At 45.5% G+C, this 24,608-nt stretch overlaps 1 protein-coding gene across 2 annotated transcripts; it reads left to right on the top strand.

The window, feature by feature from the left end:
* Positions 1-14,638: 14,638 nt before the first annotated feature.
* BOD1 (biorientation of chromosomes in cell division 1) lies at positions 14,639-24,179 on the top strand. 2 transcript variants are annotated; one of them, XM_064376567.1, is made up of 4 exons: positions 14,641-15,037; positions 17,954-18,078; positions 21,842-22,038; positions 22,979-24,179. In XM_064376567.1, the coding sequence occupies exons 1-3, from the start codon at positions 14,801-14,803 to the stop codon at positions 22,035-22,037; spliced, it is 558 nt and encodes a 185-aa protein (XP_064232637.1). In that variant the 5' UTR covers positions 14,641-14,800; the 3' UTR covers position 22,038; positions 22,979-24,179. The 2 variants fall into 2 exon arrangements, with proteins under 2 accessions (XP_064232638.1, XP_064232637.1); XM_064376568.1 differs by lacking the exon at positions 21,842-22,038 and having other exon boundaries at positions 14,639-15,037.
* Positions 24,180-24,608: the final 429 nt, after the last annotated feature.

The following is a 24,608-nucleotide window of genomic DNA, read 5'->3' as shown; positions in this document are numbered from 1 at the left end:
GGGGGAGAGAGTTTGGTGCTATGACCATGACTGTTCTCCCTTCATCAGAATTAGACGTACCTAGCCCTCCAATTCCAGATCTTCCCAAATTTCAGAACTTTGTTAAAGACGAACATTGTCTATGGCGCCTCCCTCCAGCCCACACTGAGCCCAATCTCTGCCAGCATTTACTGCCTGTGCTCCAATCACCCACGGCATCTGCTGTGGTCTGTCTCAGGTGTCTTTGGGTAGAACATTCCCATTGGATAGGCGGTCTCCATTGAGACAGAAAGTTGCTAAGAGGGAGGACGTTGTCCTACTCATTCCTTTCTTGCTCCTTACAGAACTCAGAAGACTGGTGAAAATAAATATGTGCTCAAATAAATACTTGTGGTACAGAATTGTTCCCATTTTATACAGAAAAAACAGAGGCCATGGGAACTCCTATTCAGGTCAGCAGCTCTGGGGTTATCTGATTTTCCTTTAACATCAAATCTCCTGATCACTACTTAATCCCAAATCAAAAGCCAAGTAAATCTGGATTGATTTTAAAAAGAGGAGAAGGCAGAGAGGAAAGAGACAGGAAGGAGAGAGAGGAATGAAGAGGATGATGAAGTGGGAGGAAGGGAGGAGGAAAAAGAGGGGAAGGAGGGAAAGAGATGAGGTGAGGGATGAGGAAGAGAGTGGCGAAGATGAGGACTGGGAGGAGGGGAGGGGAGGAGGAAGTGGGGAAGAGATCCTGAGAGGGAAGAGGAAGAAGGAGGAGATGAGGAGGAGGAGGGGGTAGGAGGTGAGGGGAGGGAGGAGGAGGAGGGAGGACTTGAGGAGAAGGAGAAGAGGGCGGTGGGGGAGATGAGGAGAGGTAGGGGAAGAAGACTTTGCCCTGGAATGGGGCACAGCTTAAAACTGAAAGTGGATATAAAATCGGTTTGGAGACAGAAATAGCACTCTTTTCTCAAACATGAATTCTATGTTTGAGAAAAGAGTGCTATTCCAACCTAAAAAGAGATTGTTTGAGAAAAGAGTGCTATTCTAATCTAAAAAGAGATTGTTCCGCCACGCAAACCTCCTCTTCTGTGCCTGCCTCACCATGATGCAGGTATCATTGACTTCATCAAGTGTGAAAGCCTAACTCGCTGTAGAATGAACTACATCGGAAACTCTGCCAGGTTAATCTCGACAGAAATCTGGCGACAAGGTCAAATCTTGAAGCAAAACAAAACAGACAGCCCAGGAACGTGCAGCCTGGCCATCCCTCACTTGGCACAGTGTGGCAGTCGCTGTGAGGGGCTTCCGGGGTGCAGGTGACTTTACTTCCAGGCAAAGCCTAACAAGCAGGGCGCTTATCCCTGGGCCCCCAGTACCCGCCTCAGTGCCTGACACAGAAGAAGCTCCACAAACGTGTCATCTGTTCTCATGTTTGTGTTTACAAACACGGCAAATAGACCATTACATTTAACAACTTTCATTAACGTCAAGATTCGCCAATGAGTCTCAGTACTTGCCAGACTTAGACTTTCTCCGTAACATCATTTTCATATTGATTTATTTTGACAGGTATTGTTAACAAGGAATTTCATGTATGATACAGGCATTCTGGGAATGCATCAGTGCCCTTCAAAATGGTGTTTTATGATTTGATTCTGACCTTAGCTGAGCCATTCATCCCTGTACCACGGGGCAAGTTTGGCCACCCCTGGATCTGGAACATATGCCACATGCTTTGTTTCTGTCTTTTCTCTTTCTTGTCATGGTTCAGAATTACGTATTTGTACATTGATTTGTTTCATGTCTGTTCACTCCCCTAGAAATACTGATGTCCATGAGGGTCAGAATAATTTCTGTTTTGGGCTCCACAGAGTCCTCCACCTTTAGTGTATAACCCGGTGCTGATATCATGCATGGTGCATCAGTAGGTGCTTGACAAACATTTGCTGAGTGAATATGAGGCTGGATTCCATGTCTCTTAACTTCTTGGCTCACTTTCAATGGGGAGAATCTCAAGCTCCATAACACAGGGGGCTCTTGGCTGCCTGACCCTGAGGGTACAGTGCTTTGTGAACTGGTTGGTCATGCTAGCATGGTCTTGGGACTCCAGATTCCACCCCTAGGGTGGCTGCAAGGCCTGTGGCGCAGCTTGGAGCAGGGGAATCTTGGCTGAAAGGGTGGGCTGAGCATGGGGGTGTGGAGGACAGGCCCACCATGGAGCTCCCCTGATGCTGCCCCCCATCGGGTCCAGCCTCGGAAGCAAATCTCTGACTCCAGGATGGCTCTGGCTGCTTCACCAGCATGTGTTCCATGCCAGCGTGGGTGGGTGGGGAGCTGCAGGGGGTCTACTCCGCCATGCAGGTGTGACCCTGAGGTTGGGGGAGACGTGCACTTCTGAGAAGCTGGGCCACACATAATTGCTGAGTTAGGTACTGCTGCCTCACTGTTCTGCAAGACCAGCCCTGTCATGCAGAGTTGCAGCATGTGCGGGGCAAACAGGGGGCTGGATTCCGCCTCCGAGGAGAGGTTGAGAAGAGCCACGACACCCAGCACACATTCTGGGCTCTAGCCCCAACCCTCCAGGCAGACTTCCTGCTTTTCCTGCTCCCGACACTGTGAAATGACCTCTCCCGTGGCTTCCCAGAATTCTTAGAATGCAGCCTGAACTCCTACAAGGCCTCCCTCTGCAGCCACCCTGGTCCCCACTGCCTCTTGGTCAGGCCAAGCTTGTTCCCATCTCCAAGCCTTTGCTATTGTTCCCTATCTTGGGATCTTCTTTCTGCCAGGTAGGTCTAAGTGTGGCCAGCTCCTTCTTGTTATTTAGGTCTCAGCTCAAATGCCACCTCCCAAGAGAGGCCTCCTCTGATCACCAACTTATCTGTACCCAGAATGATTTTGATCTTGATTTTCTTTCTTTCTTTTTTTTTTTTTTATAGAGACAGGGTTTCACCATGTTGGCCAGGCTGGTCTCGAACTCCTGACCTCAAGCAGTCCACCCGCCTCGGCCTCCCAAAGTGCTGGGATTACAGGCGTGAGCCACCGCGCCCGGCTGGTCTTGATTTTTCACATGTGCTTGTTTGTTGCTTGCTTGCTGGCTAAGCCCCAAGTACTGAGACTGTACTACCTTTTACTTGCTCTTCTTGCCCCAATCCCTCACACAGGGTAGCACATCAAAGACATTGGAAAAATATTTGTGTGAACGAGTGAACGGGTGAAGGCACATGTTCAGTTGAATAGCAAGGGCCAACACAGCTTTCCAGGGTCCATTCTACACCAGGCCTGTCCAGCAATGAGACTAATTCCAAGATGCATGGGGACTGAGCGTTGACTATATGACAAGCACTTTACATGTAAGACTGTATTTAATCTGCCAGCCACCCGGTGAGCCATCACCACAGGGAAGCCCATTTTACAGATAATTCATTCGAGGTCTCCTGGTCAAGACATCACAGAGCTGGGACTCCAACCTCATTCTGCCTGTCCCTGGAGACTGAGTGAGGGCTCAGATGCCTCTCTCTCTCCCACAACCCCTGCACATCACAAGATCCATCTGTAAGTCCATGTCTGGACAGGGCAAAGGCAGGAGGAAGAGCTTCCTGAATGCAGTTGGTGCTATCCCTTTATTCAACAGGTATCTACCAGCCCCTTGCTCTGTGTGGGTCCCAAGGCCAAGGGCTGGAACACAGACAGCAACAAGGCTGAGCCTTGCCCTCCTGAGCTCAGGGACCCGTGTCACATTGAGCCACACCACAATGGCCTTCTAGAACATTTTTCCTTAATTAAGGGCAATTAAAATTCCTTGGGTTTTGAGGATTTCTTAAAATTCCTTGGTGGCAGGGACAACATCTGAAATCAGGGGAGACACATGAGAATGGAGGAGGAAAGCCTGGCCAGACAGCCAGCTGGCTAGGTGGGCTGGCCTCCCAGGGCTTGCCGCAGTTTGAAGTCACTTCCTCTCCCAAATTCCAACTCTCCAGCTTTCCAGCCCCTAGCTCTGAACCCAGGCTGAGGGCCAGAGGGCACTGGTGCGGGGAAATGTGCCTGCTCAGTATTTTGTAGCAGGTCGGGGAGTAAGGGCATCTCGGCTTCTGCTGAGACACTGGAATTTTTCAGTTTAAAGCTCGAAGTTCGCTCTTTCTTTCTCCCTTTCTCATTCATTCATTCCCGGCAAACTGCACATTCTCTCCTCCTCCCACTGCGAATCCCATTGTCATTCCAGTAGCATTTCAACCCACTGCAGGCGAAGTGGAGGCTCTCTCTTCCAGATTTCTCTGTCGAATTGCTGGCAAGGACAAAGCCATTAGGAGCAAGATTCGGTAACTAGCTTTTTAATTTCATGGCTGGAGGTTGTCAGGACAGTACAGAGAAAATTGCCAACGATTCGGAGAGCAGCCCATGAATCTGGGGCAGAGCAGGGGAGAACAAGGGAGCACTTCAGCCGGGGGGGGAGGTGTTGGCAGCCACTTGGATGAGAAAGTTCTCTTCTTCCGAATTTCTTTGGTTCAGATCCGTGTTCATTTAAAAAGATCAATTCAGCAATTTTTCATCCTTCCTCAATAAAGTATTTTAGACAGCCAAGAAAGAAAAGGAGAAGGGGCCCTCTGGGATCTTTCCATAGGAGGGAATGAGGATCGGTTTGGTCATTGGTCTTTATGCAATAGGGCCGTTAATTTGAGAGAGAATTGTCCTATTTCCAGTACATTTTTGCAGACTTGGATAACAAAACAACCCTACCTCCAGATTACAACCCCAATGTCAGGTGGAAAAGATCTACATTCCAACCCCCAAGCTGAGCTATAGAGTTGCTGTGTGGCTGTGGGTTAGTGGCTCTCTGTCTCTGAACTCTGTAAATTAAATGTTGAATAAAATGTTCCTTAATAGTCTTTCCCACTTCTATACTTCTCTGTTTTTACAAAGTTTACAAGGAATCTCTTTGTACCTAAAGGCTGGGGTCTCTGGTCTCTTGGGCAGAACTTCAGATGGGTCTGAATGGAGAGGAATGATCTGTGACCTCCAAGGAGCTGAGTGACATTAGAAAGGGTCTCAAGATGCCACTTTACCTTATTATGCCAACCACGATTCCACAGCTGGATACACTCATGCAAGTTAACAATAATAATGTGGTAAACTTGCACTGGAGGTCTGGTTTTATTCCTGGAACTCTCCCAAATACATTCTCTTTCAAACGCATTCCTCACATCCACCCTAAAAGGAAGGTCTTTTAGTCACTCTACTCGACAAATAAGGAAAGTGAGGCTCAGATGCCCAAAAGGTGACCAAGTCTGACCAAAGACCCTTGCCTAGTGCCCTTCAGCTTACACTGGGCTAAGATATACAAGGCCTGCCCCTGGAGAAGCAAGTTTGTGAAAATCAAGGGAAGGCAGGCGTATCTTGCCAGTTTCTGCCCTCCCTTCCAGCTTCGCACTGACCTCTAACTGGCAGTACAGCTCCAAGGCTCTTAGTTGCAAGCCACATAAATGTACTCTGGGTGATTTAAGCTGACAGGGAAATTCGTTGAAAGATTCTAGGTGGCTCACGGACTACACAGGAAGGCTGAAGAACTAGGCTGAGGAAATAGGCAAGAAAAAGAGGGTCACACAGCCAGAATCACAGACAAAACTCTTGCTACAGAACCAGCCCAGTGACGTCATTGCTGCAGCTGCTACAAACACAGAGCCCTGTCATTGCAGCTGGAGCGCTGTCCCTGCTGGCTATGGCTGTGCACAGAGCTGCAAAGGAGGCTGGGAAAGTGGGTATCTGGCATTTTCTCCACCTATAGGAAGGCTCTGCCTCCTAACAAGTCTCGGGGGTAAAGAGTTCCCCCCACATAGGAAGGACATTGAGAGTGGAGATGCCAGGCAATGTGCACTTATCAATCGGGTTGGGCTCCGTAATGCCGTAGTAACAAAAACATCTTAAATCTGAGGGGCTTGAAGACAACCAAGGGTTATTTCTGGCTTATGTCTATGTGTCCAGCAAGGAGCTCTGTTCCAGGGCATTCTTAACTCAGACCTCACGCTGCTGGAGCCGCCTGATCTCAAATATTTCCCACAGTCATCGTGGCACAAGGAAGGGGTGATTAGACCAGCAATTACAGGCTCCGGACCAGACGTCACTTCTATTCATGGCTCATTGGCCAGAACTAGTCACATGGCCCTGCCTTGGGGCCAGCAAGTGCTGTCTTGCCTCAGATCTGGAGAGTAGAGAGCTGGGAATATCTGGTGAGTAGTATTGACGATGCCCAAGTTCCACCGTATGGGGCCTGCCAATCAAAGCTCACCTGGCAAGGGAGCAGAAGACAGAGCACTGAAATGAAGGAAAGAGAGCAGAGTTTCCTTCCTGGTTGAGCCACTGAGAACTGTACAAGTATCTAGCAGCACCTTGGGGCTAAAGGAAACCCTTACTTTGGGGTGTGGTCCCTGAAGACACTCTGCTCAAACTGCAAGTGGCAGCAGCAGATGTTGGAAGCATAGCCCATGAATGAAGCACTGGAGGGCCCAGAGTAATGAAGCTGGGAGCCGAGCCCAGCCTCCTGGAGCTCAGGCAGGCAGCCTTTTTCCTGCCCACAGGCTCCTGAGCCATGGCACTGTCTCCTAGGGAACATGGGTGCTTCACTGCAGCCCCAGGCTCCCTCTGGAAATAAACCTTCTGCTTATAACTGTCTGACAGACAGCAGGAGCCAGGATGCCTACAGTGTCCACAGGCTTATTGGACTCACATTTTGTTTTGGTTGCAGAGAGATGACAGGCCAGGGTGAGCCCCCAAAAAGATCCAGGGAAGCGAGGCACTGTGAGCTGGATAGTGACTGCGTGGAAGGGTGACTATGGGTCCTTTGGGACATAGAAAGTCCTCTATGAACAAGGTTGAAAGCGCAATTTGCAACTTGCTTGTTTGTTTTTAATGGGGTTGAAACATCAGTCCCCCCTCCAATACCTTCAGAAAGTCAATCAGTAGCAAATAAAGTGCTGAGATTCATATAGAAGCCCCTAAATTAAAAAGAATAGAGCAGAGGCAGGAGTTCCAAAGCAGAGGTGAAGAATTTGAAGAAATCATGCAGAATTTGAAGACTGGCCTTCTGCAGGACCTAGGACGGCCGTGGGGAAAGGCAGGTTGGGAGGCAGTGAGCAGGCTCAGCCAGAACTCATGGAGCAGGGAAAGCCTGGCCAACACCGGCCCCATGAGATGATCCCTGCTGCCCACCTCACTGGTCTCCCTACCTCCAGTATCACCCCATCCACTCACACTTCTGTGCTGTCCCAGAAGAGTTTCTAAATTTTGTATACTATGCTACTCCTGCCCTATTGAAAAGGATTGTCTTCACTCCAAGGTCAAATTCAACCTCTGAAATGGTAGCATTTGAAGTCCCAGCCTACTTCCTCAAGTTCACCTCCTGCTGGATCCCACCCTATCCCAAACACATGCTCTGCAACCCCCACATAGCTCACAGAACTGGCGCCTTTTCAGAATACATTCATGCCCTTCAAGCCTCTGAGCTTTTGCTCAAACTATTCCCTCCGCCTGGGACCCTGAGCCTCTCCTTCCTCCACTACATACCCGGGAAAGCTTGTTAGTTGCAACAGAAATGAATTCTGGCAACTTTAAGCAGTAAAGGTATGCAGGATAAAATATATGGGTGACTCTCAAGATCTCTGGAAAGGCCAGAGATCCAGGCTGAGAGACTACAGGGATAGGATCCACACCCACCTCACACCACTGGACATCCTGTGGACACGTCACTGCCCTGATGCTGAGACAGACACAACATCAGGCGCCTCCTGCTGCCCACACGGCTATTACACATCTCTGTGGGACTCTGCCTTGACTCCTGGGAGGGCTGGCTGCATTGAACAACAGCCACCTATGTCCTGAGAAAGCTTTCTGAACTCAGGAGTCATAAAATCTATATGCATGTCCCTCCTCACCCCTGCATGGCCCCTCCTCTGTTCAGCAGACCACCACAGCTGAGTCTCTTTCCTCTCTAGAATCATCATGGGAGCACCAGTCTAGAGCCTGGCCTCTACCAGGTACTGTCTCATATAATTCTCACAGCATCCCTATAATGAGGTTCCGTTGTCCTCATGTCACACACAAGGAAAGAGGCTCCAAGAAGAGAGATAACCTCTGCTGGTGATGGGGCCAAGACTCACCCCAGCCAGACCTGTCTCCAAAGACCACAATCCTACCGATATGTTGTACTGGGGAACCCAGGCTTTAGGCATCAGGCAGGCTTGTTTGAACCCTGGCTTCAACACCAGGCAAGTGATATCCTCTCTCTGTCCCTTAGTCTTCTCATCTGTAAAATGGGAATAACAACTGTCTGCCTTGCAGAGCTGTTGTCTCAACTAGAGGTAATGGGGGGTAAGGAGGTAAGGACTAGATATATAGAAGGTGCTTCATCAATATGACTCCCCTTCCCCTGGCTGGCACCACCTGCTGTTCCGCCTCTTCCCGTCCTTTGAATCTCTAGGATTTCAGCTGTGTTTTCAGAAAGATCCAGCACCTGCTGGGGCCCGCTCAACCCTCAGAAACGAAAGGACTCCCATAAGCATCAGCTCAGATACTTCTGCTTGCCCCTGACAGAGCCTGGCTACAGAGAGGTGGTACCTAAGCCACACGGAACCACACCTGAGCCACACCCGACACCCAGAGCTAAACAGGATGTGGGAAGTAGATGGATGAGACGGGGTGGCAGGAGAGCTATTCCCCTGGGCCTCGCAGTCCAGAGTCCTCAGATTTAGATATTCTCTCCAAATAAGGCTAAACATGCAATTGCAGAGAAATATTGGCAGGAGCAAAGAAGACATTTGTCAACAGCTTTAAACTCTGTCCCATCATTACACCCCAGGGCATGCAGCACACATGAATTTATACACATAATACATACCAATTCTTCATTAGCTTAGAAGTAGCAAAATCACCCATCACACTGTATTGTGTGTACTGGCAGCAGGGGAATTGTTAGATCGTTCAATGTGTCTCTTACAGACCTATTACTCTTCTGATCACCCTGTTTTAACTCCTTTCTTTTACAGGCAAGAGGTGCAAAGGCCAGAGAGGATGCATTCCTGACAAAGGTCATAGAGCTTGCCCTTTGTGTTCAAGTAAATCTTTACCAATGGTATTCAGTTTTAGACAGAAGTGGCCAGCCAGAAACAAGCAGGCAGGATGGGAGTAGAGTTGAGGAGAAAATGATTTTGAGAAACCCACATGCTGGAAATAATCTCCCTTTCCAGTCTGTTGATGGATCTGATGTTTCTACCCAGAGAAACAACAGTTCCCCACCTTGGCCCACTCTCAGAAGCCCCTTGAAAACTTGCTTAAAAATGCAAACGGCCATGGCCTGTCTCTACAGATTGATTCTATAGGTTTGGCAGGATGACTGAGCACCTATATGTTTTGATGAGGTCCTCAGGGAATTTCACCAAACACCAAAGTTAAAGAAGGATGGACCTAAGCTGTCTCAAAGAGACATAGAGTAAACTAGGTTGATTTATAGTCATTCATAGAAATTATCTGAAGGCATGGGGCCCTGGAGAAGAAATTTGATTCACTCATGCATTTATTCACTCATTAGCTTTCATATTCGGTCATTTTCCAAAAGTGACGGGTTTAGCAGAGGGATGTGGTCAGGGCTATAACAGTCGGATAGCCTAGGTTATGCTGCAGTCACATTCCAAATCTCAGTGGCTTGAAACAAAAGGCCTCTTTCTCACTCATGCTACATGTCGGGTTATCTGGGGCCTCTGCTCCATGTCCCCTCACTCTGAGACCCAGGACGACAGATTAGCCATCATCTCCAATTGTCCTGGTTACCATGGCAGGTGGAAAGAGAGCTCTGGAAGGTCTCATGTTGATATGAAAATGGCCTGGCCCAGAAATCACTTCCCCTCACAACTCTTTGGCCAGAACTAGTTACGTCGCCCCAACTAACCCTTAGGGTTTTGGTTCTTGAGTGCTGAACCTCCATGCAGGAAGAAGGAAGGATGATACAGCAGGAAGGAGTGGTGCTTCTATCAGCAACACAAAGCTTTCCCAGAAACCCTCCGTTTTTTTCTCCTCAACCAGAACTGGGCCCTACGGTCACTCTTAGCAACAAGGAAATCACAGATGTGTATATACTTTAGCCAGAAGTGCCGCAGCCCCAAACAAAATTGGGTCCTGTTTACAAACTAGGGCAAATGGATGTTAGGTAGGCAATTAGAAGTAACTAGGAGCAAAGGGAGTATTGCTAGAGAACACAAAGTGTGAAGGCAAAGGTAGAGGATGGACCCAGCCCCAGCAGCAGTAGCATGTAGGACTTGGCCATGGACTTGGCTTCACTGAGTCCACCAATTTAGAGACTGGCTGAGTCAATCCCTATGTCATCATAAGATTGAAACTATCAAAGTAATACATTTATTAGTGTTAACTCTAGATATACATTAGCTAAGATTTCTGCCCAATAATGGGCTACAATAAAATACAATAGAATGGGCTGTTGTATCGAGGCCACATTATTAGTTATTAGCTATCGAGGGCCTACTGTGCGTCAGGTTCTCCACACATACTGTCTTCTAATTTTTGTGACAGCTCTTCAAGTTAGGTATTACTATCCCCACTTTTCAGATGAGCAAATGGAGGCTCAGACTAGCTAATGGATTGCCCCAGGTCACACAGCCAATAAACAGAGGTGCTGGATCCAAACCGAAACCGAACTCCAAATGTCTCACCTTTTTCTCTGTATTGTGTCAGGTTGCCTCTTTCACTACACATCCTTTAGTAATAATAATGTGACATGACAATATGTTAAAAACACGGTGACGTGAAATCTTGTCCAAGATGCGTATTTGGTTGGAGAGACGGTAGTAGTGTTGCTTGGTGCTAGGGATTTCTGTTTATTAAAGCCCTGTTTCTTTTTAATGTGTATCGGATCCAATCTATCATTAGAGATGCTGGAAAACATCAAAAGGAAACAGTCAATAAAAAGAAGCAGGGATCAGATGGTGCAGATGTAGCCAAAATGCTACAGATAGGCAATGTCAAGAAACTCTGGATGCTGTTAACTAAGAAATGAACAGTTGTCCTGACTAAGAATTGGCAAAACTCCTTGGATGAATACACAGAGGCAAGAAGGAAAAGAGACACCTCATGATCACAGATAAAGACAAATAACTACTCTACCCCAAGCAGGTACAGTGTCTAAATGCAGCCCTGGACTCAGTCTTAGGGCTCTGGATGCTCTTGCTGCAGGACTAGGATCTTCGATTAGAAGGTTGGAAGGTTACCAAGACAACCCCCAGATCATCTAACCTTGGGCCTGCTCCAAGCCCCGACTCTTCGTCCAGTTTAGTCATATGTTATGGACAGATCCCTAGATTGTGCTTGACCCCTCTGAATATTGACTATGTTCTGACATTTGGTCCAGAGCAGTATCAAAAGTCTTAAATGGCCTTATCCTATACCTAGAAGAGTAAATTTCCCATTCACTCATCCTTTTTTTTTTAATTCATCCATCATGTATTTGTGGAGAGCCTGATGTCCCAGGCACTGTTCTTGGTGCTAGGGATCCAATGATGAATGTAACAGACAATCCCTACCTTTGTGGAATTTAAAGGCTAAGAGGAGAAATAGAAGGTAATTAAGTAACCTCCTGACCCAAATGTAAATTGGTGATGATGTTATTAAACATTCGCTAAAGACCAGGAATTGTGCTAAAATGGATTGCCGAAATGGCACTTAAGCCTCTCCACTGTCCTGGAGAAACTAAGGTTCAGAGAGGCCTGATACAACTATGCCAGCTGGGATTCCAATCCAGTGTCACCTGATGCAAAAAGTCCATGCATTTGACTGCTTTCTCATGTCTCCCTTGGCAAACGATAGATCTCATTTCTTTTCCGGTTTGGGTGAGGTCTAGATTTGGGCTTGTGGAGGTTCCACTTTTTTATCTAGGCTTTGACAAAAAATATTCCAGCACTTAATGTGTAATTCTTCAGGGTCAGGCAACTTGTTACAGGCAAGTTTTAACACTGAGAAGCAACAACAATTTGCTACATAAATGATACCTGAAAACAAGATTACTACCTAGGCCAAAGTTAAAACAATATTCTGCACAGACCTTTCTGAATGTTTTGGATTATTAATACAGCAATGGCGCTCTCTGATGACTGCTGGTGTGTATTACATGTGTCTTGATGGGAAGAATACATTCTGGATGTCCTGGAGGCCTCCTATTCCACAGTTTGGATAAATAATAAGCCTTGCTTCGGCTTGATCACCTTCATTCCTCAACTCCTTCCCCTTTTATCCCTCACGATTTACATAAATTCCAGAGGGAAGGTCATGGATATAGAATGCAGCATCTTCCAAACATTCAGAGACCCAGCAACCAGGACACAGGTCCCCATGACACACAGTGAAATTGTCAGTGTGAACCATGTGCAGACAATCTCCAGGATCACTTACTCATTAAGTCATGACAGGACAGATTCATCCATCATCTCATGCTAGAATGCTCCTTCTTTTCTGAAGATTATGGCTATACATAATCCCACCCACGCACTCTGTGACACTATCCCACAGCTTTAGGAAACAGACAGGAATTTATACATTCACTTTGAGCTAAGAACTATTATGCTAAGAACTGAAGACACAGTGGTGAACAAGTCATGGTCCCCATTCTAAATTTGACACTCTATCAGGGGACACAGGTGGCCAATTAGTCTGTAAATTATTCACTTCCAATTATAGTAATTGCTACAAAAAATGAGGCTTTGAGTGTCTGTAGCATGGAGGAAAGAGCTCATTGGATCTAGGGGTCAGAAGAACTTTCCCTGAGGAAGGAGAGTAAGATGTGGTGTGCCAAAAATGGAGAAGAGGCTAGTCAGGGTGATCAGGGGCTTGGAGAAAAAAGGACCTGGGGCTGAGTCAGCCTGAACTTGGCTTCTCCTGGGGCTAAATGTGAGTGATCAGTGTGGAGTCAACCAGTAGGAACAGATATTAGGTAATCTCAAGGATGGTGAGCTATTAAGAGAGAGTGTTCATCATTAACTGACCCATTGTGAATGATTGAGCTGGTATTAGAGGAGGAGTATAATCTAACACCTGAACATTTCTTTTGAGGGTTAATTTAAACTCTCTTGGCCAGCGTGGTGGCTCACACCTGTAATTCCAGCACTTTGGTAGGTCCAGGTGGGTGGATCATTTGAGGTCAGGAGTTTTAGACTAGCCTGGCGTATATGATGAAACCCCGTCTCTACTAAAAATACAAAAATTAGCCAGGTGTGGTGGTGCACACCTTTAATCTCAGCTACTTGGGAGGCCCAAGCAGGAGAATTGCTTGAACCCAGGAGGCGGAGGGTGCAGTGAGCTGAGATTGCACCACTGCCTGGGGGATAGAGTGAGACTCCGTCTCAAAAAAAAAAAAAAAAAAATTCAAACTCTCTTAAGTACTAAATGTTGGTGTGGAGAATGTCCTGGATCTCTACCGATTCTGCATCTCCCCAGGAACCAAGGACATTGCAGAATTTGCTATTTACATTCCCTCTATTCCCTCTATGTGTAAGATGAGGAAATAACAATAGCAGACATAATTGCTGAGGTTGGGAGCAGGAGCTGAGCTAACAAGAGGCAAAAGATGAAGGAAAGAGAGGATAACGGTGGCAGCTATGGGATTCCAGTGATGAATTGTGGCTATTTTTAAAAATCAGGATATAAAGCCTTACCTATTGTGCGATACCAGCTAGCTCTCAGGATACCTTAGGCGAAACATGCAAGATATAGATCCTCAAAACCTGGGTTCAAATCCTACTCTTCTACCTCTGGGTATGTGATTAGGTTAACAAATTTTCTTCTGCCTCAATTTCTACATCTGTAAATAGCAATAATAGAAGTATGTATCTGCTTTTTAGATTATTGCAAAGTAGTGTGTGTAAAGTGCATAGCATGATGCCTGGCATTTTTAAATTATTCAATATTGGCTCATTATTATTGACAATAGTTAATATTTGGGAGGAAATCCACACACACATATATATATATGAGAGGCTTAAGGAAAACTTTTATTTTCTTCTTCACACTTTTCTGTTATTTTCCAATTTTCTAAAATGAGTATGCACTGCTATTAAAACCAAAAGGAGGGAAACCCGCAAATTTCTGAACAATAGAATTTTGACTATTGCACTGTTTCTGGAATTTCCTGGATCATGTTGTTCAAGGAGGAAGTGGGAGTGCATGCTAAAAGCACGGATTCCTAGGTCTCGACCCATAAATACTGGATCAAAATCTTTAAGAAATAATCTTGGTTATCTATACTTTTAATCAGCTCCACAGATGACTGTTAACAATCGTGCACTGCTGCGATGTGTTGATGAATGGGAAGTCTGCAGAGTGGGTGGGGAAGGCCCGGAGGTTTGCCGCGCTCACGAGCGCTGCGCCTACAATTCCCATACTGCCCTCGCGAAATCTCAGCGAGCAAGCCCGAGCCCTGCCGGAAGTTGTAGTTTCCTTTGGCCAGGGTGCTGCCTATAAAGAACACCAGAGATGGCTAGAGAAAACTTCCCGCCCCACAATGCAAAGGTCAACGACGACGCCATCTGGGGCGCGCCTGGAATCGAGCAGGCAGTTTCTGCCGCGTCTACCACAACCTCTGAAGCTTCAGAGCTGGCCATCGCCTCCGCTGCCCCCACCACTGCCCCCGCCGCCATCGCCGCCGCCGCCACCACCACCGTCATCTCCGCCGCTGCCTCCTTGGGGCCCTTCCCCTTCACCGCCCCATTCGCCGCCTCTACACATTCTAGACCTTCCGTCCTGGAGAAGAAGCTATAGTCGGTCTCCCTTGTGGGCCCGGGGCGCAGCCATGGCGGACGGCGGCGGCGGCGGGGGAACGGGCGCGGTGGGCGGCGGCGGAGCGGGCCAGGCCTCTGCCGGGGCAGCGACGGGCGCTACTGGGGCCGGCGGGGGCGGTGGCCCCATCAACCCCGCCTCGCTGCCTCCCGGCGACCCGCAGCTCATCGCTCTCATCGTGGAGCAGCTCAAGAGCCGGGGCCTCTTTGACAGCTTCCGCCGGGACTGCCTGGCCGACGTGGACACAAAGGTAGCTGAGGCCGCCTGGGCTGAGGGGAGCGGGGCTGCACGTGAGGCTGCCGCGTTGCAGCTTTGATTTTCCAAAGCTGAGAGCAAAACAAAAGATAGCTTTAAAAATCTCAGCAGTGAGGTCCTACACCGCTTGGGGCAGTACGGAGAGCTTTCTGAGCGACGCACACGTGGGTTTCCTGCCTCGTTATTTTCTACTAGCTGTGATTTTAACCATTCGCTTTTCCAAACTTGGGGTTTCAATGTGGGTTTTAGAGCCTAGACCCTATCATTCCCAAGATGGAACTCCTCAGAGCCCCTTAATAACGAACTTCGAAACCAAGTAGATAAGCAAGAGTGCTTTAGAATTTCCACCTGTTCCGTACTCACCACTGAGAAGCTGACATTAAACTCAATGATTTGAACACACAGTCATCACCATTTTATAGCCATTTATTCCTTTTTTCTAGCTCTGTTTTGCAGACTTTACTGCGCCGTTGAATTAAGGTAAACTGTAGAAACAGCACCCTTATTCTGCACTTCATCATTGACTAAAGGGGATTTGGAGCCTAGATCCTATGTCATAGGTCCGTCCCATCGGTAAAACGCTTTCATTTTACCTGTCAGGCTGGTTTAGATTCAATGAAATAATGGGTGCTAAGTGTCAGACATACAGTAGTTGCTGGAATGTTAAGTTTCTCCCTTTTCGAAACTCCACGACTGTGGTTGTAGGTTAAGGAGACTTGTCACTGACTGGACTCCTACAGGGTAGTGATTTCTCCTACCAGAGCCTGTCATGGAAACATTTTGCTTACCTCACAGCAAGACTGAGCTTAGAATTAGACCTTAAGATAGGGTAAAACCTCGTCTGTTTATTCGTTGAACGTTTATTGGCCTACAGTTGCCAAGCTATGTGAGTACAGGAACAAGTTAAGTCACTACCCGGTCCTCAAAGCTTAGAGTCTGGGATAGAAAACTGACATGTAAACCGGGTAGTAAATACATATGTAGAGAGAGAAAGTGGTACACACTGTTACTTCTCCAAAATTAGAAGCCCAACTAGAAATGGCCTTGAAACAAAGTAATTTGTTCAATACATAGACATCCCAGATATGTATTGACAGCTTTCACCCTATGACAAGTTCTCCATTCATATTTCTTATACTCCATTTGGTTTTGTGTGGCTTAATCAATGTGTGCCTGTGATTTTAAAACGAAAACGATTACAGTAGCCCACCCCATCCAAGGTTTTGCTTTCTGTGGTTTCATTTACCCAGTTGTTGCAATATGGAAGTATTTGTGTTCAGGTAGCCCTTATTTTACTTCATAGTGGCCCCCAGAGAAATTCATGCGTAGTGTATATAGGGTTTAGTACTACCTGAGACTTCAGACACCCACTGGGGGTCTTGGAACGTATCCCCTGAGAGGGAGTGTACTACTGTTTTGAGCGGACCAGTAGTGGTTGGAAGCTTCCCATGTACATCTCCTTAGCTGTTCCTTCTGGGAATTACAGGTTTTAATTCTTGAAGATAGTGTTTTTTCAGGCATATCTTATCTGAGACCTTTGTTGCTGTAGCCCAGTGGTTCTCAGAGTGTGGTGCTTGGATTAACAACATCAGCATCACCTGAGAACTTGTTAGACACGCACATTTTGGGCCCCACTCCAGACTGCTGAAGTATTTAGGGGAAATCGAACAGATGTCTATAATTTACTTTGTAATGCATCCCAAAACAAATAGAACAAACTGCTAAGTGAACAGATGATGGGGTAGGTAGTAACACTAAAACATTATGGGTGGGCTCATGAGTTCCTTTGACTTCAGGAACTGAGGTTATTCTCTATCACCTGGGTTTCTTACATGTTTTGGTAGTGATGTTCACTGTCCTTTGTCCTTTTTCAGTAAACGGTATCATCTCAAACCAGATGTTATTTTTAGTAGAAGGTATGGTATCAGGATTTATGCTTACAGGGGACAAAAATCATCCTGCTTTAAGCAAAGGGGAGAATCTGTTGTCTCATGGAATCCATGGAAGGATTGAACAAACTCTGCCAGAGGGTAGGCATGCATTTGGAACCAGATATTCCCCACCTGTTCTATGTCTGTCTGCTCTGTTGCTTCAGAGTGGAGTCATCCATTTGGTTACTATTATCTCTTGATTACATCTTACAGCTTCTTCCTCTCAAGACAGACGGTCAGCTCCAATTTGGGAAATCCCAGGAAATGTCTGCATTGTCTTAGCATGGCTCAGGCACCCACTCCTGTGGCACCCTCTGCCCTACCCTTGTGAAGAGAGGAAGACATTTACTAGGAAGAAGGCGTTACTAGGCAGATAGCACATGGTATCTGTGAATTTTAGTCCTCTGCCCCCATCTCCTTGCCTTTCTCTTTTCCAGGTTTAGTGGAGTCTTTGAGTTTGCTCTCTCAGCCTTTCAGAAGAGTCCACTCATGGAATTGAGGCCTCCTGGTTCCTTTGTCAACTTCATTTCACTGCCTGTTAGCAAACTTTACCACAGTAATGCTGCATAACAAACTGAATCTCAGCAGCTTAAAACCAGCGCTTATTCACATGCTTGTGGGGTGGCAGGTCAACCAAAGTTCAGCTGAGCTAGGAAGGCTCAGCTGGTGGCTCGGCTGCAGGCTACCCAGGTGTGGGTCCAAGCTGTGGGTTGACTTCAGGCCTGCTGCATGTAGTTACTTGAAAAGTAGGTGGAATAATATAAGTAAAGCACCTGGCATTGTGCCCACCCACCATAAAGTGGGCACTTGTGTTAACCATTAATTCATGGCTGCCACACTGCATGGTGATCTTCATGCTCAGTGAAAGTGTATTTAGACTTGACAATAATGTTTCTGTGGAAAGCAATGTTCTGAGTGACTTAAGTTCAAAACTTTGGTGATATAACTTATGACCTTGCCTCCTCTTTTTAACATTTTAGCCAGCTTACCAAAACCTGAGGCAGAAAGTGGATAATTTTGTGTCAACACATCTGGACAAGCAGGAATGGAATCCTACAATGAACAAAAACCAATTGCGAAATGGTCTGAGGCAGAGTGTGGTTCAGTAAGTAAGCAGAATTTAAAGCTTTTGAAAAGGCAGTAATCACAAGTGTGATGCCCAAGAAGGTTGATATCTCTGTTTAGACAAGGTTGATGGGACGTTATATCAAGTATCACTTAGGAGTTGCAGCAGTCTGCTCCTTTATTACATTTAAGGTTAAAGTAAGCAAAGTACTTTCAATTTCAGTTGAAATTGAAATTCCAGTTTCTACAGCCAGTGTAGGCCTCCTGTGTACACATCTCTCCTGGGTGCATTGAAAGACATTCCAAACTGTGAGACATTCCCTGCTTTCTGAAGTTTCAGTGTCATCTGAACATACACGTGAGTTTTATACCAAGATATCAGGGCTTGGATCTTGGGCAAGAGGAGTTGGATTTTTATTCTCACAGGTGAATGTGAGTTAAATAAATTCTTTGAGTCCACTGGGGCCGCCACCTCTAAAGAGTAATGGTGGCAGCTTTCAGGAAGGCATGGTCTTAATAACGTGTTGTTACTTCACAGTAACAAACTGAACCTTAGTTAATAAAGGTGCTATTGATAGCTTATCTGTATGACTTTTCACTGTCACTGGGCACAAAAGTGGAGGAGGGTCATAGAATCTGGTCATAACATTCATGAGCTAACAGTTCCAGAAATGGGAGAACACATTAATGATTCCCTGGGGTTAGGGATGGGAGGAGGGGGGTGAGTGTGGCTTGAAAGTGGTAGCACAAGGGGAACTTGCGATGGTGTAGTTGATGATACAGTCAAGTATCTGAATTGTGGTGCTTACGTGGAACAACTCATGGTAAAGTTGCACAGAGTTACACACACAAATGAGTGCATGTGTAACTGAAGTCTCAGTACAGTCTGGATTGGACCAGTGTCATTTTCCTAGTTTTGATATTGCACTGTAGTTATGCAAGGTGCTAACATTAGAGGTGGCTGGGTGAAAGGTGTGTGTGGAACTCCCTGCACACTTCTTTGCAACTTCCTGTGAATCTGCAGTGATTTTAAGATTTTTAAAGTTTTTAAAAGAAGTTTTACTAGCATGCTAGTAGTTTCAATATGGCTGAATGCTGGGAAGAAGCCTGATATCCGAAGATGCCCAGTGCCTTATCATTCTGGAGTCAGCACTGAGCGCCTTTCCCTTTTTCCAGAGAGCAGACTGGTGGCACCAGGCACTTTGAGAAAGAAAGGGACAGTAGCTGCCACTTACTGAGCAAGTCTTTATTACATGTCTGGCACTGGTCTTTATATATATCACTCATCCTCACGAATAGCCTGTTTCACAGCTAAAGTTACTTGTGTTTACCCTGTCTTTTAAAGGACTGGCCAGCATATTGAGTAAATCAAAACACTGAACATTTTGAAATATTTGGAAAGTTGCCATAATTGTGTGAAGGCTGTTTACATTGCTGTTGATTTCCATAATGAGCATGGGTGTCATTCTAGGGACATGCATGTTCTTTTTGCATTTCTTTAGTAGGAGCTGTAATACTGAAAAGTGCACAGAAGTACAGTAAAACAAATAATTAGAACATCCCTTGATCACCACCCAGGCTGAGAAATGGACTCACACCCTCCAAAATGGCCTAGCCCCGGACATACCTTCCCCCACTCAAAAGTCTCCTGACTTTTACGCTAATCATTTCTTTGCTTCTCTTCATAGTTTTTACCACCTCTGTGAAGTTTTTTTTTTCCTGCTTTTTGATTAGACTTGGAATGTATTTACCCTGAAAACATGAACTTGGCTTTAATACTGGGACATTTCTCCACAATTCTTGCTAGCATTTTGATTTTGAGGCAAAATTTACTGGAGTTTTGAAACGCAGACTTTCTGCTTACCCCAGGGTGCTCTCCCCAGATAGACACTGCAGGCCTTCAGAGCATTGGCTCACTGGCCTGGCTGTTCTGGTCCAGATGGTGTAACCCAGTGCCACCGCCTGGAAGGTTTAACAGGAAATCAGCCTCTATTATTGAACTGAATTATGGTGAATAACTCTTTTAACTATACAATATTTGTTCATTCCATATTCTACTTTAGGCTTCTGACAAGATTTTATGTTTTCCTCAAAAGCTTTAAAACTCTCCAGGAAAGTGAGCTGCACCCTCTTGGTACTTTGTTTTCCCTGATCAGGAGTCTTGGTCAGTTGGGGATGCTTTAACAAAGTGCCATAGACTAGGTGGCTTGTAAACCACGGAAATTTACGTCTCATCATTCTGGAGACTAGAAGTCCAAGACCAAGATGCCAGCTTGGTCAGGTTCAGGTGATGGCCTTCTTCCAGGCTGCAGTCTGCTACTTGTTCTTCTCATGTGGTGGAAAGAGCTAACTTTCTGGGGTCCTTTTTGTAAAGGCATAAATTGCATTCATGAAGGCTCTGCCTTCATGACCCAATCCCCTCCCAAAGGCCCTACCTCCAAATGCCATCACATTAAAGATTAGATTTCAACATAGGAAGTTTAGGGGGCATTCAGTTCATAATGTCAGGCTTTCACATCTAATAAAGACCCCTGTGAATCCGACTCAGAAAGGTTTGATTAAAGTTGGATAGGTATTGGCTTGTGACTGAGGAGAGGTGGCTTTGCTTTGTAACTGACCCATAGCCTGTTGCTAACTTTGCTGTACTGAACAATGCTCATCGCTTAGGATGGATACTGTCTAATTCCTGGTCTACCTGAAAATGTGCCCTTCAGTGCTCTAATGGTGGTGTGTTTACATCTAGGCTTCCTGTCGATAGCTATTAGTTACCATTAAATCCAGGAAGCACTTTACACATTAATAATCTTTCCCAGTTCAGGGCCTGTTTCTCGTCTTTGTCATGATGTACATTTACTTATGTTTTTCCTTTGCTGTACCCTGACAGACCATTTGCCCAGTTGCTGTCCAGCCTATTTTTACCCAAAGGCTTAAATGTCCGCAGAAGTCTCAAGTCTACAGGAAAATAAGTAAAACCTGCCCACATGCTTGTGATGGTATTGGAATATTTCAATCCTTTGAGAACACTTCACTTTGAACCTTATGGGCTGTTTTCCAGACTGTCCAAATATGAGTTGTTTCCTGTCACCATCGTTTCCAGTACCCTATCCTAAGTGTTTGAATATAGACATTGATATGCTTTGATTTTTGCTCTACTTCAGAATGGATTGGGGATGTAATTTAACCCTCTAGGACCTTGGAACTCATTTGTTTCTTGTCTGTTTATTGTTTGCCTCCAAGTTGCCTATTATGTGTAACAGGTGGCAGCCACAGCTGAAGGCCATGGTGAATTGCTGGTGGTGTAAATACTCCCAACCCTGACTGATCTGCCTTGTTTAAGATTTGAGGATTAGTAAACAGGTTGCTACTGAAGCTACTTCTACTTAGGCCATTAAGAGAATAAATGTTGAAGGAAATGGAGTCAAATTCTAGGCTGCTGGCTTTAACGGTACGATGAAGCTTTTCAGTGCCACACGTATCAAGTTCTTTCTTGTCATCCTGTCATTTGCTTCTTGTCTTTGGAGCAGCCCACTTAGGTTTTCTTGGTTCCTTTGTACAAGGTTGGGTGATTTTGGTTGAGATTGGAGTGTGTGCATTAGGAATAACAGCTGGTGGTTGAGAATTGTCCCTCAAAAGTGAAAATAGCTTGAGCTCTATGTGGTAAATGGATTGCCCTCTAAAAGAACTCTCTAGAAGGGCTGTAGCTTTGAAGGTGGGCATTTACTGGGCTCCCACATGATATTTATTGAAGCTAAAGATAATCCCAAAGGAACTAAATAACAGAATGATCTGTTTATCTCCACAAGGTCAGGGATGTTGGAAGCTGGAGTAGACAGGATTATTTCTCAGGTGGTGGATCCAAAACTAAACCACATCTTCAGGCCACAAATAGAACGAGCAATTCATGAGTTCCTGGCAGCCCAGAAAAAAGCAGCTGTGCCAGCACCCCCTCCAGAGCCCGACGGCCAGGACCCACCAGCTCCATCTCAGGACACTTCCTAAGGTCCAGTATCCTGTCTTCTGTCCAGGAGCATGCATTTCTGTCATGTAGATATGTAAAATGGATAGGAATGGGGTAAGCCATAATTGAGGATCATTTAGAAAGTATTTACTACAGATGGTCTTCTACTGTTATGAGTCATTTTTTACTGAGAACTAATTAGTAGCATTTTCCTGTGTCAGTGACTGATTTTCTGTTCCACTAGAGCTAAACATGTAAGCTCTGAATAGATGCTTCATTAGAAACCAGCTGAGATGATTGGTGTGTATAAGGGAGATTCAAATGAAAGTCTTATTTTTCTGAAGTGTTTAAAGAAGTCTCTTCCCTGGACGTGAGTTAACTTGGGCTTGCAGTTTTACATAAAATCAAGCAGTGCCTTCTGAAGTGGTATTCTAAATGGGATTCAGAGTCTGCTTTGAGTGCGACTGGATTTCCATGGAGTTAGAAGGAGTTCGTTTACCACCATCGATTACCGTGGGATTCTTCTGTTAGTAACACTCCCCCTTTTTTCAATTAAGTTTGGAATGACGTAATTTTAAACAGCTGTAGATGTACAAAAGAATGCTTTTTGCAGATTTTGGGAGGCAGTATGAGCAGTGATAAAGTTAACAGTGGACTCTTAGCCATTGTTGCTGACCATTGGGGTATATTTTATCCCTTCATTCTGATGTTGGTGTTCTCTTTTTAAGACTCGTTGAGATGTCTGTTATTCTTAGAAAGTGAGGTGAATTCACTAGGGCATTTTGAGCGTCAGTGATGAACAATGCAAGAGCATCAGGATTATCTTTTTGTGCCTCTACTGAGAGAAGACCTTGAGTCCAATATGGAGTGTAAAACATGCATTTTAAGTCTTTCTTTTTAATTGTAAATTCCTTTAGGAACATAAAAGTAAGTGAATATAGTCTCTCATCAATAAAATTTCGATATTATCTTTCCTTTTTAGAATATGCCTGTCACCTTTTGAAAGCTCAATTTTTGGTGAAGAAATGGATTCGGTTACATAAGAGAGCAACTTCAGACTGAAGATAGGCCAAGGTCGTCACTGATCTGAAGATTTCAACCTTGACTATGGGCAGTAAACAGATTGAAAGGGGAGCAAGTTCAGCAGCAGGAAAGTTGACCGTGTCACCCCTGCATTGTTCTGCCATTTGGTCCCCTGTCCAGGGGTGTGACACCAAGGAGACACTACAGAGAGAGAAACACTACAGCAACCCAGGGTTGTCCTGAAACAGACTCTATTTGAACATGGAGACTGCACATGGACTTTAGTGTTTGTGCTCTGAGATAAACGAAAGCTACAGTGAGAGAACATAACCAATCCCAAAGACAGTTTGAAAGAACAGTGACAGTAAAGGTTAACTGGGGGTGGTATTTGCCAGTGCTTATTTGATATTGTCTCTCAGAGTTCCAAACTAGATTGTACAAGTCATTAGCGTCAGATAACTTTAAAGTTGTGACCTTCTTATACGTGAATCTTCTAGCCAGTTTCCTTTCCTTTGTAATAGGTAACAAAACATGAAATCCTGGAATGTGTGAAAAGTTCAGACATGAGGTGTAAGGAAACTCATTTGCAGGCTGTCTGTCCAGAGCTGCTTCGTGTCCTGCAGGGGCTAGTGAGTCTTACTTACGTTTACTTTATTCTCACATTTGCGTTTTTTTAGGAAAGTAGTCGGTAAATGGCTTATCTTTCATAATAAAATCATTTGATACTCTTAGTCTGAAGCTTCAACTGAACCTTAGACCTCAGGTCTGTGAAGGGCAACTTTTATCCTCTGTCTCTATGCCGTTTCTGTGCACCACACATGATCTACTGGCAGTGAAGATTGGTACATATAACTTGGAACTATTCTCTCCGAAACTAGTAGGTGTAGCTAGAAGCTGGCTGTTTCTCTTCTCCCTGAGCCATTACTGACACCAGCCTTTAGTTGAGGTAGTCCATGGTGTGTGTCAATGTTTCTCAACCTTAAGTGTGCAGAAGTAGCACCTGGGGATCTTGGGAAAATGCATATTCTGATTCAGATGTTCTGGGGTGGGACTTAAGAGTGAGTGTTTCTGACAAGCTGCCAGGTGATGCTGATGCTGCCACGCCTCTGAACATAACTCTGTAATAAGCCTTGGATTAATATACCCAAGATTATGTCATACTAAGAGTCTTGGTTCTTGGTTGAGTCTACTACTGCATATTACTGCTAATCTGATCATATTTAACCAGTTCAGTTGGTTCCCTGTTAAGACAAATGCTCCACTTCTACCTTTACCATAAATACCCCCAAATTAGGACTGCATTGCCATATTCAGCAAGATATTTGGTAGCATGTGCCCTCATTTTAAAGCAAGCTGGCCACATGTATAAGGCAGGTGGCAGTTATAACTGAAATGTCTCTTCCCACCTGGTAGGTGCAGTTCCATTTCAAGCTGCCTTCACAGTTGCAGGTGTCAACAAAGTTCTTGACCCCAGAGAATGGGCCCTCCAGTCCTCTCTACTACTAGGCAGACATGGAGTGGCCAGAATTACACGTCCTGTGCTTGCAGAAAAGCTGCTCAGACTATATGGAGTGTCTTCTCTTCAGGAC

This window comes from Aotus nancymaae, unplaced genomic scaffold (assembly GCF_030222135.1).
Source record: "Aotus nancymaae isolate 86718 unplaced genomic scaffold, 86718_ANA_hifiasm-v0.15.2.pri h1tg000015l_1, whole genome shotgun sequence".
NCBI lineage: Eukaryota > Metazoa > Chordata > Mammalia > Primates > Aotidae > Aotus > Aotus nancymaae.
The sequence above is the reverse complement of the archived record's forward strand: the minus strand, read 5'-3'. Positions and strand labels throughout refer to the sequence as shown.